This window comes from Passer domesticus, chromosome 11 (genome assembly GCF_036417665.1).
Source record: "Passer domesticus isolate bPasDom1 chromosome 11, bPasDom1.hap1, whole genome shotgun sequence".
Taxonomy (NCBI): Eukaryota; Metazoa; Chordata; class Aves; order Passeriformes; family Passeridae; genus Passer; species Passer domesticus.
The window spans coordinates 3987464-4008176 of record NC_087484.1 but is presented as its reverse complement, the minus strand read 5'-3'; the positions used below and the strand labels follow the sequence as shown (position 1 = coordinate 4008176).

At 38.7% G+C, this 20713-nt stretch overlaps 1 protein-coding gene and 1 long non-coding RNA gene across 7 annotated transcripts in view; one reads left to right on the top strand and one right to left on the bottom strand.

The window, feature by feature from the left end:
• The window catches only part of PRKCI (protein kinase C iota), a 29269-nt gene that overhangs the window by 2558 nt on the left and 5998 nt on the right, over nt 1-20713 (bottom strand). For 3 of the 5 annotated variants that reach the window (XM_064385220.1, XM_064385221.1, XM_064385222.1), the window contains exons 2-17: nt 16626-16747; nt 12176-12265; nt 10770-10820; nt 9487-9572; nt 8332-8472; nt 7491-7545; nt 6968-7026; nt 6315-6491; nt 5484-5581; nt 4634-4720; nt 3907-4042; nt 3335-3422; nt 2281-2406; nt 2098-2177; nt 1070-1159; nt 665-780 (exon numbers count right to left, since the gene is read on the bottom strand). In XM_064385220.1, coding sequence (XP_064241290.1) covers nt 665-780; nt 1070-1159; nt 2098-2177; nt 2281-2406; nt 3335-3422; nt 3907-4042; nt 4634-4720; nt 5484-5581; nt 6315-6491; nt 6968-7026; nt 7491-7545; nt 8332-8472; nt 9487-9572; nt 10770-10820; nt 12176-12265; nt 16626-16740 — 1595 coding nt within the window. In that variant the 5' untranslated portion in view covers nt 16741-16747. Of the gene's footprint in view, nt 1-664; nt 781-1069; nt 1160-2097; nt 2178-2280; nt 2407-3334; nt 3423-3906; nt 4043-4633; nt 4721-5483; nt 5582-6314; nt 6492-6967; nt 7027-7490; nt 7546-8331; nt 8473-9486; nt 9573-10769; nt 10821-12175; nt 12266-16625; nt 16748-20242; nt 20263-20713 lie in introns of those variants that run through there. The other 2 variants (XM_064385219.1, XM_064385223.1) reach the window with 2 other exon arrangements.
• LOC135278623 (uncharacterized) lies at nt 2406-14072 on the top strand. Of its 2 annotated transcripts, XR_010346078.1 has the most exons (5): nt 2406-2627; nt 3211-3291; nt 8572-10961; nt 12015-12109; nt 12638-14072. It is a non-coding gene; the product is annotated as an uncharacterized LOC135278623 (long non-coding RNA). The 2 variants fall into 2 exon arrangements; XR_010346077.1 differs by lacking the exons at nt 2406-2627; nt 3211-3291 and having other exon boundaries at nt 8479-10961.

Sequence of the window (20713 nt, the reverse complement as noted above, 5' to 3'; positions counted from 1 at the left end):
TTAACTGATAGTTTGACTTAAAATTTAAACTGTTCTGTAGACTGCAATTGAGAAAATTTCCTTTCCCTCTTTTGTCCCTCTCCACCTTTACAGTTACCACTGGGTTCTTTTAAGCCCAATAATGGTACCAAAACACAAAACCCCTCAAAAGCAGTGACTGGGCTTCACTCACTAACTCACAAAGCAGTCTGCAAGGTTTGCAATTTCAAAATTTGCCCTAAACAGTCCATTTTGTAAGGACCTGAAAACATGAGGATGTCATAGATACTGCATCTGTATCAGCAACTTTGCTAAACAATTTGTACAGTCTGCATTTAGAAAGGGATGAGGAAGGAACTTGGATTGCACAGGTAATATTTAATATACACTGTTTATGTTTACATACTATGTGAATGTTATATAAAACACTATAAAAATTCCTAAAATGTGAACAGGAGCAGCTCAATACTAGAAAGGTCCTTCCCTCCTCATCCCAAACCAGAGCCTCTCAAGAGTAAGGAACCACAAATCCACTACCAAAAACCAAGCACATCATCATGCATTTTATAAAGGCTTTTCAGCCAGGATAATCTCACCTGACTACTAACAATATAAAACACCCAAACAAGTTTAAAAAAAAAAGCTCCTTCTCTTCTCTGAACTTCATAAATTCTACATTACTTACTCATCATCCGGAGTGAGCTGCACAGGTTCATTGGTGAATTGGGAATCAAAGTTATCCAGACCAAATTCTCCAGATATATTTGGTTTAAATGGAGGCACCACTTGCTTTTGCTCCATCTAAGAATAAATGCACTTAGTCACACTGAGAATGAGTTACAACCTATTGAATTCTTTTTAAACAAGGCTGGAAATTACTATTAAATTTATTTTTTATACGTTCTACAACCATTCTAATAATCTACTGCATTTACTGTGTTTAAAAGGGAAAAAAGATTGTGTATTGTAATTTTGGTACGATATAAATTAAGAGCTTCATGTTTTTGAGCTTAAGGTCCTCTCTTAGGCTCAAAACAACCTTGTCACTGTACGCCAAGAACCTCAGCCAAGGCAGGAGGCATTCACATACCAGATCCCAATCAACGTTGCGGAAGAAGGGATGGCCCTGGATATCTGCAAATCCTGTCTGAGGATGGCAGCCCAAGCGTTCCTTTGGATCCTGTGCAAGGAAGAAAATATTTCTAAATGAATACCACAGCCTACACATGAATAAAATGCCAATGTTACAAATCCCATGAGGAATGAAATACCAAATTTACAAGGAACGCTGAAGAACTAAATTAGCATTATTTATTTTGGAAACTGCTCAAATTTACTCTTTGAAATAGGGAGGAATATATGGAAGCCCTTAACTAAATTTTATATGACTATGCTGATTTTCTTCATTTTCATTCAGACCTGTTAAACATTCCATAGGTTTTAGAGCAGGCTTGGTTAGATTACTAATGAATTTCATTCTTTCCCCCCACCTTCCCTTGCTCTTCCCTGAACAGATTATGCCAGGAGATCACACTGGGGCAGTAACTGCAGCTCCTGGTAAATACTGTGGAAAAAAGCTTATTTTAACAAGAGAATTCCATCTCTAGGTACAAACATGCACACACTACCAGGGAGCTGTAACAGTGTGCAGTGAATGGTGTGACTTTCTTAGAATAATTTATCCAAATCTGGTTTCTCCTGAATCTCTTTCTTCCCACTCACGTAACACTCACTAAAAGCCAGCAAGTGCTTGGACTCATCATCCACTACCACACGTGCATCTTCTGGCTCTCAGGCTGGAGAGCCCCCAGCAAGAAGTGAGCACATCCTGCCTCTGCATCATCAGAAGTTGTCCAAATGATTTGCTAAGCTGCTTCTCTCAGAAACAAACTAAATCTGGTAAGTTTGTTTAATCCTCCAGGTTAAAGAAACTGCTTGGAGCATTTCTATGCCTTTCACTTTGGAACTTACTCATAATCCCAGCCTGAGAACCAGGAGCTTCAGATTTTAAGAGAAGTATCTAGAACAGGGTCCCCAGCCCCACTGAAATTCTGCTTTAGGCTCTCACCTTTTCTACACCGTTTCTGTATATGGCAGATAAAATACATCAGCTCTTACCTTGTTAAGGAAACTTTTTAGAACACCTGCTGCTTTCACAGAGAGGGATCGGGGAATTCGGATCTGTTTTTCCAAAATCACTGCAAGAAAACAAGGTTCCTATCAGCCTTTGCATCTTTGAAGTTAGTTTAAAGGCTAAGTAGAAGCAAAGCACTGAAGTGAAGGAACGCTGGTGGTACTCACCTTGGAAGAGATAATCCTCTGTGTTCTGGTCAGGGTTGTCAGAACTGCCGACGATGTCGAACGGCGACCGGCCCGCCATCATCTCAAACATCAGCACACCAAGGGCCCACCAGTCCACACTGAAGCCTGAATTCAAGAGAGAAAACACCACTGGAGATATTGCACAACAAAAATAGCAGCACCTCTGGGGCTAAAACAGACAGAGAAGAACAAGTTAGAAATGCAAGTATTGCCAGTCTTTTCAATTAGCTGAATAAAGGAGATAAGGACTATAGCAGACATTACGTGGATCATTATGTACACAACAGGAGATGATGCTCTGCAGAGGAAATGCAAAGAGGTTGAAGGTTGGTGCTAAGCTCTTACCAAGGTTTAGATAATATTTAAGCCTAATCATTACTAACCAACAGTGTGTTATCCAGGGTGGGAGATAAGGCCAAGGAAGGATTGTGTAAGTCTTAATAGCAGCAAGTCAGTCATTCATGGAGCAAAGCATATCTCCCCTACTATCCACTGCTAAAGGAAATCCCAGTAGCCAGGCTGGGGCTGATACAGTCTGGCTGGCCTAGAAAGCTTGTGATAAGCAGGAATATGTGAAGCCAGCATGAAAGAAATATTTGATTGAAATAAAATGGTAAATTAAAAAAAAAAATATGTAGAGGGACATCTACTATCTAGGCCTTTTTGCAATGAATTTGTATCTAATCTATCATTGCTGCCAAATGTAAAGCTCCAAAACCAAACACAATTCCAGACTGCAAGTATATCATTAGTAGCATCTAAAATAGTTATAAACAATAATAAATTTGGATGACTCAAGCTATTCTTCAAGACTGTTCAAGAGAATTTAAAATGTGCAATGCAGAGTATCTCATTTGCTTTGTGTGGTGTTTTCTGCTCTTCCTTTGAAGGCTTTATTTACTTTTTCAGACAGGATGTGGAATCAAGACTGATCATGTGTCTAATGGAGATTTTTACTTTCTACTGCTTAAACAACTCAAATGAGAAGAGGTAAGGTGAAAGTTAGAAAGTAGCAACAAAATATTCCATTTACCATAATCCTCTCCCCGGAGAATTTCAGGTGCAATATAGTTTGGAGTCCCACAGAATGTGCTGGTTGTGTCACCAGGCCTCAGACCTTCCTTTAGGAAAAGATGGGGAGAAAATACTTCACAGTTAACTGAAGATCCCACACTTCTCTGCTAAGAGCTTCACTTTGAATTAAGTCTTGAATAACCAGCATTATGGCAATTCCATGGCAAAGTCAAAGCTGTGCTCCAGTGCCTTTGTAGTGACAAGAGTTTTCCCAGGGGAAATGGGCAGTGCCACAGAATCCAAACAGGAGCAACTCACTGATCATTTCAACCTCTTTTGAAATCACCTTATCCTGACTATTTCAGCCAACCCCTCCCAGACAAGTTGATCCAGGAGCTTTATGTAAGTGTAGTCCGTGCACTCTGGCATTTGCCTTTTCTCCACATGTGGAAGTGAAATGAATATACAGCCTGTGTGCACTGTGCACAAAGAGAGACCTTGAAATTTCACTTTTAAAATCCTCAGCATCTTTTAATTTATAACAATTTCTTAATTGTTGATTTTTCTGGTTAGCAAGGAACTAGATCTTACCTTGCACATGCCATAATCTGTGAGTTTAATATGCCCTTCAGAATCTAGGAGCACATTATCCAGTTTTAAATCCCTGTAGATTATCCCTCGCTCATGTAAATAGTTCAGTGCTAGACTGATTTCAGCAGAATAAAACCTAGTGCAGAAAGAAATACTGATTAAGCAATCAAAACCCAAAACCACAATAACACAGTCTTGGTAGTATGATATTTTCTATACATAATCCCAAGTATTCCATTCTTTTTCCACAGAGAAGTGGCAAATTCTTTATAATCATACTAATGTTTCTATGCTCTTCAAAAGTTGTCTTTAGTTAATAGTGATGTCTCCTGCAATCATCCCTTTTATCTCACCATCTGAGATTAAGCATATGCACCAAGAACTCAGCATTTGCCTGGACAGCTGGTAGTGGTTGTTGTACAAGAAACACATTGATATCATTAGATATGAAAAAAAACCCACAAAACTGTTCTTCTAGAAAAAAATAGCAGACTGAAGTCACACAGAATAATGCCAATGCAAACAACATCTAAATGCTCCCTATTACAGTTCCTTCTTGAAACAAAACCACGGTGGCTTGCAGCAGCAAAAGGAGGATGCAGTTTCACATTTCTTAAATCCTTAACATCTGCAGAGGATTTGCTGGCTCATCCCTTATAATCTCTGCACTGCTGCACTGTGTCAGAAAACCACTGTTTTGATGCAAGAAATCTGGAATGAGACACACCTGGCATGTTCCTCTGGCAGCTTCCTCTGCCTCTGCATATGGAACATCAGATCTCCTCCATTGACGTACTCTATAACAAAGAATAACCTGGAACACACAGGATTGTGACCAATGATTGTGTGCACAGCTAAAAGAGGTGTGAGATGTTACAGGTCTGTTAGAGAACAATGCCCATTCCACTCCTCCCATCTCTGGCACCACAGCTGGTTTTACCATTTTCACCTCCTTTGAATAAATTCCCAAAGTTAAAAATCGAGTATACAAAGTTTCTCTAGATAATTCCTTCATTGCTAAAGGAATGCAAGCAAACCTTCCCATATCCATTACAGGTACTGCTTGTCATTACTACACACGTGACTGTATGGAGCCACATCAGTTTCTATTACTGTACAGGATAGAAAAATAATAATTTTCATCTCTATTACTTGGTCTTCCTTTTGAAAACTCACATGCTATTTTCTGAGTCTTGCTCACAGATTTGTCTTCAAAGAATCCAGGCAAGTTTGGGTCAATTATTCCTCCGTTTTTATACTTTTGATTTTCATCTCCTCAAGCATTTTTTTCCTTCCATTGCACATTCTCTTCTATCTCATATTCTCAATTCCTTTTTTCCTACTAGCTGCATTTCTCTTCCTGTCCAGAATCCTTCCCACCACATCTACCACTACTTTACATTCCTCTGCATTTTCTCCATCTGAAAACCTCAGATGTACATGGCATTTGGATCACAAAATACTATGAAGATTTATAAAACATTGACTTCACTACTTAACACTTCATGCCTTTGAGGTGCCTGATAGGATGAAACGTTTTTAATAAGGCTATTTTATTATTAATTTATGACCTTTACCTGCTTTCTGTCTGGAAGCAAGAGTGCAGTCCGACCAGAAAAGGATGATTTGAGGCCTGTTCGAAGACGTGTTTCTCTGTCTGAACCCAATCAATATCCTATTTTTTGAAGAAAAGTGACATTCAGAAAAGGATTGTTGCACTTCTTAGGTCAAGTATTAATGACAATTATCAGAAAGACAATCAAGGGCTTTGTTGTCCTTGTTTTACTTGCAAGAAATTAAATATTCTATAGCTCTGAAATGTGAAGCCATAGCTGATAGCATACTTTTTATTTCCTGGATGTACTCTACTCTTAGCCTCACTGTGGAAGCACCTTGAGAATGAAAACACACTGATAAGATAAACTAAAAGATAAACTGCTGCAGGGAAATGTAAACTAGTACCAAGAAATGCAGAAGGAATCAATGGTAGACTGAGAAATAAATGCAAAAGCTCTTGGACAGCAAGCCACAGTCACCCCAATGTTTTCAGAGTAGTCTAAAGAAACCCAAGGGAAATCCTCAAGAACAAGAAGGTTTTAGCAGTTTAATAGTGCAATTTCTGACATGTTTTCACTAATCACTGTGCAAAAATTGTTAAGATGGGGGTCTGATATAAGAAGCAATTAAAATAATATGGTGAGATTTATTTGTGACAAAAACCCAGAATTGAATCTATGAAAATCAGACTCCACCTGGATGCCTGCTTTGTGAACCTCCTACAGAGCAGTACAAGAAACCACATGTAGAATTCTCCCTGAGTGCTGCAGCCCAGACCTGGCTCCCCCGTCCTGTGGGACACTGGAGCTGTCTGGAAGAGCTGCCCAATTCACTGAGAACACCTTGCCCACCTCATCATCGTTGACGAGCTCTTTCTTCACCACCTTCATGGCATAAATGCGCTCGGTTTTCTTCAGCCGAACCAGCAGCACTTTGGCATAGCTGCCCCTTCCAATGACCCGCAGCAAATCAAAATCCTGCAGGCCCAGACTGGAGGAAGCTTTGCCACTTTCCCTAATGCTCATTGCCTGTGGATACACATGCACTGAAATGAGGAAGCAGCCTTGCCAGTGTCAGCAACTGCAAAAGTCAGCATTTCAAACAACATTTCAAAATTAATATAAACAAGTAATTCAATTAACACTTGTTATCTTAAGACTGTACTGTCCTGGAAAGGAATGTGCTGGGAAACAAAGGAGGCAAAGGAGTCTTGGAAGATAAGAAACAAAACAAACTGAAGAATTTAGAACACTTTCTCAATCAAAGCACATCTCAACTCAGCCTTATTTTATTTCAAAATAAAGCAGCATGCACATGCACACATCAAAGAAGCAACCCAAATGCGCCCTCTGTGCTAATTTTCAGTTTGTGGCAAATTAAACTACTAAAATCGTGAAACTGAGACACACAGGCTTTAAGATCCCTGAAGATCCTCATGGGTTCCTTCCAACTTCAGATACTCTGTGATTCTATGTACAGAGTTAGCTTGGATCAGATATCTTACCTCTTTTTCTTCACCAACATGGTCCAGGCTCTCATGACTCGAGGGATTGTATGGTATCACTGGAGGTGCAAGAAAAATTTATTAGACTGATGCAACACAGCAGGATTTTCTTCTGCCTTAAAATTTCCACAGTTTAAATGCTTCTATCAGTCAGAGAAACACAGTTTAAATGCTTCTATTGAAAATATTCAAAACGGATAGGTTGGCATTAGGACCATCACTCTGACTGCCATAAGAATAAAGATGTTTGGTTTTGAGTTTTTTTGCTTGGTCACAGCATCTAAAGTATCAGCTTACTAAATGTAACTGACAGCATAAATTTTTCTTTGTTTAGTCAAGTTTCTGAAACTGCTAAGATGTGGAAAACTGAAATTTTTATATTTATATTCTCCTTAGAATTAAGAAACTGTCTTACTTTTCTTATTCTATGAAAAAGTAAAGAAGTGTTTTTAAAATAATTTTACTTCAAAGTTCACTTTTCAGCAACTTGAAGTAATTTAAAGAAAAACATTATTGATCTTACCTGTTTCTACATTATCTGAATGCACTGATGAGGGATCCATAGGCATTATTGGCTCCTGCAATCATAAATAGGATTTTTGTAATAGACTGTCCACGAGTCAGACACATTATTTTAGAATCAATAAATGAAATTAATGAGCCCTGAGTAATATAATCTAGCTACTTTTTAACTTGATTAGTCAACATAGTAACTAAAACACACAATGAAATAAACAACTGCATTCTTTATTTTCCCTCTTTTCTGGAAGTCATGACATGTTTCCAGAAGCTACAAAAGAGAAGGAATACAGCAGATGAGAAGTGAGATAGAAAACCTCAAGTCTTTCAGCACTATATATATATATTAGTCAAAAGAATTCCCAAAAGACAGACTTGAAGCTGTCTGCTTTATGAAACCAGGAGCAGTAATAATCTGAATTCTTCTCAGGATAGAAAAAATTTCTGCTCTTCATATTCCTTTGCTGTAAATGGGAAAAAAATCCAATAATCTATCAGATATTTAGAGAATTTACTCCACCTATCCATTCTGAATATGTAAAATAGTGTGTACATATATACATGCTATACAATGTCCCTGTGAAGGATGGGATAAATGCCCCTTATATGTGACAAGGGAAATGTCAGATGTGCAGATTAGACTCCTGTCTTGCTAGAAGTTGCAATTTTGCTCACTGAACCCAAAACTTTCTTGCAAAAGTCATGGTAACCATAAAAATTACGTTTCAACTACTGCGATTATTTGCAGGCTGCAGTTTGAAAACCAACAATATAAAATGGGGGGGATTATTTGTTTGATTGGTTGGTTGCTGCTTTTCTGAGACAATTTCTCAGGTTTTACTTACTGGCTGTAGTGTGTGTCGGCCACATTCAATGTTGACAAGTTTGTGGCACTTCTTGTGAACGAGCAGTTTGCAGTTGATGCACTTGTAGCCCTGGCGCCCCAGGCCCCAGATCCGGTCAGTGCAGATGGCACAGTGAGCTCTCTGCAACCAGAAACCAAACTCATTAAAGAGCAAAACTGAAGAACAGAACTATCCAGCCACACGTGCATTAAACAAGCTCATCTCCTCATTTCTCTGTAGGTGAGTCCTTACAGAGGAAAGCAGGAGAGAAGAAGCTTCAACACCTTAAACAACCAGAGAATGCGAATGGGAAGATCACCACTCGCTGAAGGATGTTCACAAAACAACTCCAAAGATCCATGAAAACAGGGTGCCCACGGAGGCAAGAGTGGATTTAACTTATTTAACTGTGGTGTCTTGACAGCCTTTAACCCAGATGAGGTCAAAAAACAACAACAAAAAAGCTGAAGTTAGACATGAGGATGCTCAAGATGAAGTTTAGTGGCGACGATCTCAAGCATTAAGCACACAATACACTACGCTTAGAGAAGAAGGAAAGATTATTGAAGCTGTCAAGGGACCTGACTTACTCAAATATTTTGGGTTTGGTTTTTGCTGTTGCTGTTTTTAAACACAGCACAGACTTCTTGGTCCTCAGCTAATTATACTTGACCCTTGCTTCCTGAAAACATTCTGAATGGTTTGTTATTTTCCATTGATTACATGGCACCAGAAACAGGCTGCCTGGAGAAACATCTCAGCTTTCTCCTTTAAAAGTCATGAAAGAAAAGTCTGTGCATCATAAGCAAGTTCTGACCATTTTACTCACAGAAGTTGAAAAACTGAGTATCTACTTTTAGCCATCTAATACATTCCAGTTTGCCCTCTGGGAATATTTTAAGGGAACATAGGAGCTTTGACATTATGCTTTCAGAGTATATGTAAAGTGAATTCTAACCAATTTGATTGGTTTCAAGTTCCTGATGATTTAATATTGCTTAAGTTTCCCCAAACATACAGGATTACTAGAAGTGTGTAGACAAACAACAAAAATGAGAATAAAGCTACCTGATAACTTTTCAATGCAGTGGTATCATCACAGTGAAAATAAGACATCCCTGTATCATGGCTTTAAGTACCCAACAAGAGTCTCACCCTGTTAAATCGTTTGGCTTGGAAAGTGTGACCATTTGCACAATAGAGCTTTCGCCACCGGCGGGCGCCTCGGCGATAAATGGACTCTAAGAGGAAAAACACAGGATTATACCCAGACAAATACAAACACAGAACTACATCATCTTCTCCTGGAGGTTTCTGTGCAGAGTAGCTCGCAAAGTTTCACTCCTGCTCCTTACAGAAACAGAGGAATGCTCCAAGTAGCTTTTCCTTTTATTTTTCTTTTTTTTCAATTTTAGAGAACATTTGAAGTAGAATATCCTGATCAACTCAAAGTCAATTCGTATTTTTCTGAAGTTAAAAGGAACAGGGAGCCAAGAGAAGGCAAACTGTCCAAACAATACAAGCACTGGTGTGCAAAGTATACACATACCTCAGCTCAACCTGGGGAGAAACTGTGGGGAAGGGAAAGGAGGAAGGAAGGCGAATTGGGAACGTGTCCTGATTTATAGGATTGCTTGACAAATCCTCCAGTGTTTTAAATCCACAGCTGCCACTATTACTTTTTTCTTTTTCTTTAGCTATTACTTTATTTTTCATTACTTGAGGCATGTCAGAAACCAAAACTGAAAACAGAGATAAGAAAAACTACACTGAGCTGTAAATCTCTTTCTGATTTAGTCTGCAACCTCATTTTTTCAGATAACCAGCATGACTCATTCTGCCCAAGTTAACTTTTAAACATGCACATGTAGATTGGATTGGTCAGAGATTTGGACACCAAGCTGACAGATGCTCGTGTGCATAACAGACACACCCTTTTATATAAAACTTTAAGACTGGGGGAAAAAACCTCTTTAATGTCTAGAACAGTTAACACACTAGAGACTTCTGGAGGATCCTCCTGATAGCACCCAAACATCAATTTCCAATGAATTAATCACAGATCTCTAAATAGTGACACAACAAGTCATTATCATTGCTTACAAGCCTCTGCTCACAATTGTCAGCCAGCAATCTGGCAAATCCCCAAAAGACAGGAATAGGATAAAAAACTGGCATGAATGAAGAGGCAAAGGCAAGGAAAGCAGAGTGACATGGGTAGTTAACAGGAATGTGAAATGCTTATTAACAATGATTCAGAAGTGAAAAACATTGTTTTGTCGAGCAAGATTTCCTATTCCTTTTAAATATTTGATTGTTGCAGATTTGCATTATTAATATTCATAAGTGCAGGATGCCAAACCAAAGAACATCAAAATCTGCTAAGACAGGAAATCTGAACTGATTTTCTGTATTTCTTAGCTGAAATGCCTACTTACTATCTTCTCCTGGACAAGGCATGCCAGGCCGCTCTGGGACACAAGGAAACACTGCAAGAAAGACATTAACTTCTGATTAGCTTTCATTTCAGACACAAAATAAATCTTTGGGTTAAATGCAACACTCCTGAAAGGCATTCCATCTAGAGAACAGCACTGACTGCACTTCAACAAAACCTTCTTTAAGAACAGGTGAGCTGCAAACCTCTTTTGCTGGGCATAGAAGTGACATACATGAGAAACACACTCAAATAACAGAATAAATTAAGCTATTTCTTAAAGACAGTAACTAGAAAAAGTAATGATTTTGGTTTTTCATGTGGCCAATCTTCACAGTTAGTCAAGATTTCTAAATACTATAAATGTCTTACATGACAGTGTTCTAACTGCTACAGAGGATGTTGACTGTGTAAGTTTTTTTTTTTTTTCACAATTTACTTAGCTTCAGTAACACTACTCATCTTCTACAATTTATTTGGCTTCAGTAACCATCAGAGAGAAGTATAAATGTGGACAGACATTTATACTCCCTGGTGCCAGTTTAATCAGAAGCTTATCAAGCACAAAAATTAATGGAGAAAAGGCAGATGAAAAATTCAATCTGCACAGAAGCAGTGAAATCTATCTACAAATGAATGATAACCTTCCCCTTTTTAAAACTCTATCTGGGAAGCTGTAAAGCTTCTTTTAAAATGGGCTGATGATAAACTAGATATTTTGCATCTTTTTAAGAGAAGGAGCCTGTTAAGACACTGTAGTGTAACACACCAACACTTCATACTGATGACTTTTCTGCTCTAATCTCTGATAAACCAAGATCGACCTTCTACTGATAAAAAGTTACAAATAGCTAGAAAAATATTCTGGAGAAGCTGCCAAAATAGGCATATAACCCTGACCAATAAAAACTGAGCAACTACACATTAAACAGGGGCATGATATTATTAAGTTTAAAACTGAAGTACATAATTTTAGAAAAGTCGAGCTTTTCATTAAACTGCCATCACAAATGGAGGTCATTAACTTTTTTCACTAACAGAGATGCTGCTCTAAATCACTTATCCAAAATCAACTTCAGGATAATGTATAAATCTAATAAATAAATAAATTGTATTTTATCACTTCTACCATTTGCTGCCAGCATGTGTCTAAAGCCACTTGGACTGAATGAATGAAGAAACAGAGGCTGGATTTCATTAATAAACTAACAGCAAAATACTTTATTTCTCCCTTAACTTAAAAAAGAAGAGCTAAAAGCACAGTGAATGCTTATCAGCATCCCTTGACAGGATGGCCACAGGCCTGAGAGGAAAAGGATGTGAAAGGCACAGGAATGGAAGGTAAGAATTCCACGCATTCACAGGTACAGACATGAGCAGCAGTAAATTTCAGTAAATTTCACCTACCATGGATCAGAAGCTCTGAATCCTTGTTTAGCTCATACAACCGAAAGGCCTCTTCTAACTCCAGCTGAGAGGAAACAGTACATGGATCTCCTGTGGAAAGAAAACAGCACAAAACTCAACCCAGTCAGTTCCATATCATTCAGTAGCTCCCTCACAGGTGGTTCCAGGATAATTATTGTAGAAAAATCCAATATTCTCAAATGTGTTAGTATTTCTTTTTAACACTGTTCACAGAGTATATCTAAAAATAGAGTCATATTGAGTTCTTTCAGGGAAAATAAAAATATGGGATATTCCCAAGAGGCAAGCAGATCATAAGAACAAAACATCATTGCTACAAGCATGGTTACATGTATTTCAGTACAGGAGGTGCAGGCTGTATTCCAGCACCTAAAAGCCTTCTAAGAGTACCCTTTATTTAATGGATTTTTAATTAAAACTGAGTCAATTCTATTTTCACAGCTGCTTCAGCACTGCCAAGACTTACACCAGGACTTTCAAAAGCAGTTAGAGGTCGACTCTCTCCTCAAACCTCAATGGAAACTTTTGACAAATATCATAATCTAAGTGCAACACCCTGTTTTTCTGATTTGTAACTACTACTTTCACACTCACACAACTATTTGAAATAAAATTCCTTAAAGAAAGGATACCAAGGCAAAAAAAAAGGTGGGAGTTGGCTGGTTTTGTTTCTTATTTTTTTAATAAAACAACTGCAGTTTTGTTGACCATTTGTGATGGTGCAAACTAAATTACATACCAAATCCTTGATGATAAAGTTTCTCAAACTTTTCTGTTTTCTTCGGTGTCTGATGCAGATTAGTAACATTATTAAAAAATTAGCCCCCTAAGAGAATAAGCCTTTTTCAAAATAATATTGTAACTGAAACATTTTAAAAACAAAGTTGAGTCTCAATCATCACTGCCCCAAAGAAAGAAAATACTTTTAGTTATAAGCTCAACTTTTTCCCCCCCCTCTTCATCTACACAAGATGTTCTGTGCAAGAACAAGGGATTTATCTCTGCCTGCTTGTCCTCCAGCATGAGCAGAAGTTCATTTTTAGCCCAAATCCCATACAGCAAATCTGCCTTTCCATATTCCTAATTTTTAACAGAAATACTACTTTCCATGTCTTTAAGTGGCAAACTGGAGGAAGGCAGAATCATTTCCATCCCGGCTAAACTGGATCCAGTCTGGAAGTTTTACTGCTTTGAGTCCTCAGTCAATAGCACAGTCAGAAAGTCCACAAGCAACAGAGCATTAACTATTCTCTTTGTGTTTTATACTGCAAGGCATCCAAATTAATACAGCCACTGCTAAAGCTTTTCAGTGCAACCACACACCCAGCAGCAGGAGGCATTTCAACTCACCCCACAGAAGTTTTTCCAGAGAATTTGTTTTGTTTCTAATGTATCACAGTGCTTTGTTCCAACGTATCTTCCCCCAGAACAGGAAGGACATGGACCTGTTGGAGCCAGCCCAGAGGAGGTCACCGAGTTGATTAGAGGGATGGAGGACTCAGCTATGAGGAAAGGCTGGGACAGCTGGGACTGTTCAGCCTGGAGCAGCTTTGGGGTGACCTAATTGTGGCCTGCCAGGACCTGAAGGAGCCAACAAGGAATGTGAAGAGAGAGACTGTCTGCAAGGGATGGAATGACAGGACAGGGAATGACAGCTCCACACTGACAGAGTGTGGTTCAGATCACATATTGGGAAAAAATTCTTCCCTGTGAGGGTGGGGAGGCCCCGGCACAGGGTGCCCACAGAAGCTCTGGCCATCCCTTCTCTGAAGTGTCCAAGGCCAGACAGGATGGGGCTCTGGGCAGCCTGGGACTGTGGAATGAGACAATCTGTAACATTCAACCAACCCATTCTGTGGTTCTATCCATTCTATGTTATTGCAAAAAATATAAATAATAAATGGAAATGGTCCATTTTCAGAGTTCTGTCTTTATTGTTTCCTGCACATCAAAATCCTCCAGATGAGTCTGTGAAGCCACCAGTCATTTTCCACCAAACCACTTCCCCCTACAGCTGCACACCTGGACACCACGGTGCCCACCCACAGCACAAACTTACACTGTGCAGAGCAGGGTGGGAGGAGAAGGAACAATTGTATTTACTCAGACTCACTATGAGAATCAACAAACCAGTTTTTCTTCATTTGTTACCGACACCTGTGCAAACAATTCTGTGTTTTCCTTTGGCAGAAGCAAAAGAGGGTCCCAAGAACAAGCAAACTCAGAACAGAAGGTTTACAGACATCTCTCTCAACAGGATTGAGTAGTACAAATTTTGCAGCTAAAGACAGCTGGGATACACAGGAAAATATTTACTTTTGAGTTATATAGTGAGAAACAACAGACTGAAGACACACACAAGGCCAGTGTCCAACCCACAGGATGTTTCAGAAGGCAGAGTGAAGCTGAACTGATCACATATGGAAAAAATAGAAATTTGTCTAAAAGCAAATCAAGTTCGTTCTATTTTCCAGTTGTATCTGAAGATTTTGGAAATTACTCCACTCAATTAAATTATATCTTTGTGTGCCATTATCTCTATGAAATCAGAGAAGCTACACGTGAAGCCCCCATCTTGCAAAGGCACTTAGTATATGACAAATCAAAACTCAGTGTCCAGGTAAATCCAGTTTAGTCAGGAAGTAATGATGCCCCAGACCCCTTATCTTCTCTCAGACTATAAAAACCATGAGTAACAGTGTAACAAGCACCAGCCTACAGCACACACATTTCCTCATGCTACTGTTAAACACTGAACCTCAGGTTGGTGGAGAGGATGTGATAAAGGCATTTTCCAGTAAAGCAAAACAGGTTTCTAGAAAGAATATCAACTGAAAACACTACAGAGGGTGCTGAGAGGAGAGGCAGGGAGCCTGGCATGAAGCCATGTATTGTACATGCAGGAATTATTCACAATAAAGACATGAGGATTTGCTTTAAACACACTCCTCATTGGCAGATTAACTTTTTCTCCACTGACATTAAACTGTAAGTCAATGATTAAAGAAAACACGGATTGCTTGTGAAAATCAAATCCTACACATGAAAATAGTTCAGGCAACCTTCGTTTTTTTTTTCAATAGGCCTATCTCTAACTAAAGAGCAGAAACTGAGACAGAACAAACTGTGACTTCAAGTAAATTATTGAATCAGTACAAAATGTTTATTAAAATATATATATATATATATATATATATATATATATATATTTCCTGCTGTGAGTGACACTGCAGACTCCTCCACTGCAGTGAGGAGTCCATTATCTTCCTGATGATAAAACAACACAGCCAGTATATTATAAAGTAAATGTTCCACTCCCAGTGGCTCTGCTGCACAGTTCAGTCATAAACACTGTTCATTTTACTGTACTGCATCTGCCTGGTATAAATAACTTCGGAATGATGAGGAGAAGACTCAGACTCCCAAGACCACATAATCTTCAACACACCTGCCTATATGGCACTTCCAAAAATCAACTTTGCTCCACGTTCAGCTTTAGGCTGACTGAACTGGCAGTAGCCCAATTTGAAACGGGAGGAAACAGTTCCATAAGCACCATTTATGCTGATGGCTGCATGCAAACACCAACCACAGCCAACAAATCACTGCACACTGCAGCCTTTTATGTACTGCATCAGCTAAAATAACTCCACAGCAATCTCATAATTCAGAGGGCTCTTCCTTATAGCTCAAAACCTATGTGTGGGATGAACTAATTCCACTGAGAAAACAGAACCTACAAATAACCTTCCAAAAAAAATTACTACTGTACACACACAGCTCAATGGATGACATCTATTAACAGGGAGAGCAGACTCTGGACTTCTTTCATCCAAGGTAAACTTGAAGATGGATTATGTAAGCACTAGAGATGAGTTCTCAGTCAAGGCTGTCACTGCACTTTGATGAAAAGTTACCACACATCATTAGTATTTGGAGGAAGTTTTATTACTGGCTGTGTGTTAATAGACTTTAGGTTGCTAAAGTAACAGTTGATAATAACACTTGAGATATGATGTTTTTGGTTACACATACAACTCAACTATACATTAAATTATACCAATATTTTAGATAGACTGTGATTTGTATAACTTAATGTCAGTTTGACTCTTTCAAAAATATAAAGGGAATCTTCAGCAGTCCAAAGGATTTTTTTCTGTTGCCTTCATAAAGAATGCTAACATTGAATTACATTTTCGTAGTCACTGAGGTCTTGTTTGGTTTATAAAGACTGAGAGCAAGCTACACAAAGTAGTGTGAAACAAATACCTCTTCATTAAGCTCTCCTTTAGAAGGCAGTGGATAACTTATTTTTGGAGTCAGATTCTATGTTTTATAAGCTTATCTTATGAAGGCAGAGGGAGAGGAAAAGATGAAAGGGACAGAAAAGGTGGGAAGCTGAGCAATGCATTGATGAGCATTGATTTACCTTCCTCATCAATCCACTTCATGGTGAAAAGCTGCTCGTTGTCAAAGGAGCACATGTCTCGGACTTCACTGCACAGTCCCTCGAAGGAGATGGAAGGCTCAAAATAGGTTATCATGATGTCCCTGGGAAAGAGAAAAATAAACTTCAGAAACTATTCCACAAAACATAACACTGATCATCATCTCTAACACCTTCCACACACCACTAACATAAACCCCATCCCTGATGCAGCTCCCTCCAAAATGTTAAAGTAAAATAAAGCACCTAAGTTCCCTTCTTATAGCAAAGTCGGGCTCCAAGTGATTTTTATTACTTGACATTTAATCTTCCAGGTAGCTGCTTCATAAAAATTCAGATTTTATGCCCATAAGTAACTATGAAGTGAGTTGCAGCAGACCATAACCACACAGGGAAATTATATCTCTTACACCAGTGGAAACTCAAGAATGAAATTCCACAAATGTTTGAATAATGTTCCAAACACATTTCTAGTTTTACTTCCTCTTTAACAGTTATTTAGTTATTAGTATCAAAATGTAAGAACACATACATCTACTCCAACTAAATTTTGATTGTGTAGATGTTATGAAAAATTAATGACAAATACTAAATAGATTTCCTAGCAGATCTGGGGGCATGTGCAAATATTCAAAGTACCTTTAAAAAAAGAGTTGTGCTTCACACAATGAAGGGGAAGGCTGACAGAGAGCCATATACTTAGAAGTGAAATGTACTGCTTTACTGTTATTCAGAATGGGTATTTCTGTGATAATTAAAAGTGAGTTAACCTGGTTTTTATATGTTAGCAAAAAATGCTGCTCACTGTATTGGCTGGGCCTTAAAGGGGCACAGGTGACAGGGCTCAGACCCTTAACCAAAGGAGTTGGGAGACACAGTTAGAGGAAGGAGGAAGGCTGTTTCCAACACACTCTTCAAACATAGCATAAAAGCTCCATGTTTGAGCTACCAGATCAATCTTCCCATAAAAACCTCACCCAGCTGGATTTGCTCTGGTGGGTGCCAGTGCCCAGGACTGTTTGGGGAACTAAAAAAAATAATTGAAACAACAGAGTTTTTACCTGGTCAGAAATCATCAAGGTTCCTACCAGAGTGAAGTGTACATATGCAGCAAGTTAAATATCTTTAAATCATCATGTGCATGGGCAGATTGAGATCAAGAAGGTGACTTAACATAAAATGCTGTGGTTATGGAACCGGAACAGTGTTCAGGAGGGGCAGAGAGCACACAAAAACCAAACTGCTTGCCTGAGGCTCCTCTGAGAGCAGCAGCAGGAATAAAATCAACTGGCAATTTCTAAGCACTGTGGAAGAACAGCAAGCCAGCTTCTGGATTTATGAGCATCATCATTTGGGTCAGGTTTAGTTAGGGGACAGACTCAGTAAATACGGCAGATGTGTGCCCAGGATAAACACAACATCTCTTCAATAATCTGAATAAAGCAGTCAAAAAGCTGCTACGTGATTTGGGAGAGGAGTCACTCCTGTTCTTTCCACGTGAGACAAAATGCAAAACAAACAACAACTGGACCCTGGTATTTAGACACAGCACAGTCATTTACAGCAAATGGGGCTTTACCTGAAAGCCCCAGTCACATCCATCCAACCCAGCAAACTCTTCTCTCAGACACACAGGTCTCCCTTTGCACCTTCTACAGAAACACCAGCTGGGAGCCCAATGCCACCAAGGTGGATCTGGCAGGATCTGACAGTGTGTCACTGTCACAGACACACAGCAGCCACCACACAGCAAGCCTGCATTAGCAGGCAAAGCCTTAACCTGTATTTCCTGTTTTTCCGGGAAGGAAATAAGGCACTGCTTAGTTAGCAGCTCCACTAAGTTTACCATCCCTTCCTTGATTCACATTTTAGCTCAGATTTATTCACTGTGGAATATGTTCTTAAACAGAAAAAATAGTTCTGAAGAGTGCTGAGAAGCCAAAGTTTTTATATTTATATATATTTACATTGCAGGGGTTTCTGGGATTGAACTAGCCAGTAGAGAGTTTGTTAAATGACTACAACTGCCAGAAAAGCAGAAAGTTACAGACCACACTTTTTGAGACTAATCACTGATGCTTCAGCAAAAAATGAAGATTAAATTATATATATATTAGGAAAATCTGTTCAGCACATTTTCAAATGTGATGATTCAAGCTAACTTAAAATACTTATCTGTACTGCAGCAAAAAGGAAAAATCACAATGTTAACATGTACTGAACAGCCTTGGAATCTCTTCATTTCTCTAAAGTAAAAGCTGATACCAACTGCAAAAAAAATCTCTTACTACTTGTTGGTACCTTTAAATAGCAAACCAGTTTTCCTTCAGAAAAAAAAAAGGAGATTTTAATTGTTTTATTAATAATTAAGTATTTAATTATTTAATTATTTCAGAATTTAAGCGTGTTCTCTAAATTACTACTCTAATACCTCCAGCAGGACATGTATCAAACAGTTTCCAAATAATTCCAAAGAATATCTCTTCTGCTACAGCAGACAGTAATCAGTCTCTCAGAGAACTCTAGCCAACAGCAATATTAAAAGAGAAAGATGATGTCAAGTACAAACAAGGTTCCACAAGGAATATCTACATAACACAGGAACTGAAAGGTTACAGGTCTCCCTAATGCTTTATTCTGCCTTTTGAACTCCCCTGATGACCCTGACACTTCCTGGACACAGGTCTCACTTCCACAATGGTTCTGCTGTCACACCTTTGTGCCTCCACACTTCTTGCCCCTAACCCAGCACTGATGATGCCTTTGTCAGGAAAAAGCTGCATTCACTCAAACCAATAAGAAGCTAAACTGTATCGAGAAAAAATTTTGCATTTTAAATAAAAGTCAGTTGGCCAAATGAAAGTGAATATGGACCATAGCCTGCTGACTTGCATTAAAGATACAAAATGTCTTTTACTGAGATGTGGGGAAAACGTTCTTGGCAATAGGCCTTTCCTTGTGATGAAGATAAGGTTATACACTGCTGGGAATAAGCATGTTTGTCACAAAGATATCCCAAGGTGAAATAAATATCTCTGTTTGTCCCCTCTTGGCACACATGGGAAATCAGAAGAAAATCTGATTCAAGCACCTTTTGCACCACCACATCTGGAGGTGCCCATTAACTCTTGCTACGGAAGCACCAGACTTTTTACAGTTTGTTTTAGCACTATTGTAGTTTCTCTTAATCAGGGACCTGTGAGTAGGAAACATGCAAATACACAAGACAGAACTTGTCCTGAATTACTTTCACTGAAAATGCTATCACTTCTATCTTTCATAAATATTAATAAAGATCATTTATTCATACTACTAGAAGGCCTGTCTGAGTCAATATCCTGCAAATATCAGAATCAGTAAAACATAAATCTTAGGAAGACTGAGAAAAGGCAAATGGTAAATCTAAACACAGTAGGGAACATATCTTAAATACATATAAAAGACCATTATTGTCCACCTGTCCTGAGATCAAACAGCTTTCCTCACTTTCTTTTACAAATCACCCAAGATCTGTAATGTCCTTCAACAAAAAAAAGAACCATCCAACACAAAAACCCCCAAACCAGTGGCAACAATTAAATTAAATTTAATATCTGTACCTCATTTCTCACTCTGGTCTTGAACTCCTGTGAGAGAACAACCCTGTGAGAACAGACACTGCTGCTTTAGACTTTTCCACCTGCAGCCTCATATATCCCATATTATGTAGAGGGAAGGGTACAGACACATGTTACCTACATATCCACACTTGCATCACACACCTGGGCCGGTCATTAAGGCTTTTGAAAAGGTCTAATTAGAGCTCCCCACAATGAACCCCCACAGGACTCCTGGGGAATTCTGCTGTGTCAGGGTAATTTCTGTACCATGAGCTGCAGCCACTGACATTCACAACCATTTATTGCTTTCCCCTGTTCAAGTCTGTGTTCTGGAAAAAATATATTGTCAGAAAGCTAAATAAATATTGAAACAACAAGGAGGGAAAATGTATTCACAGGCTTAATTCAAAGTTTTCTTCAGCTGAACATTCTCCTACAAAGAACTTGATTGTCAACAGACAACAGAAGATG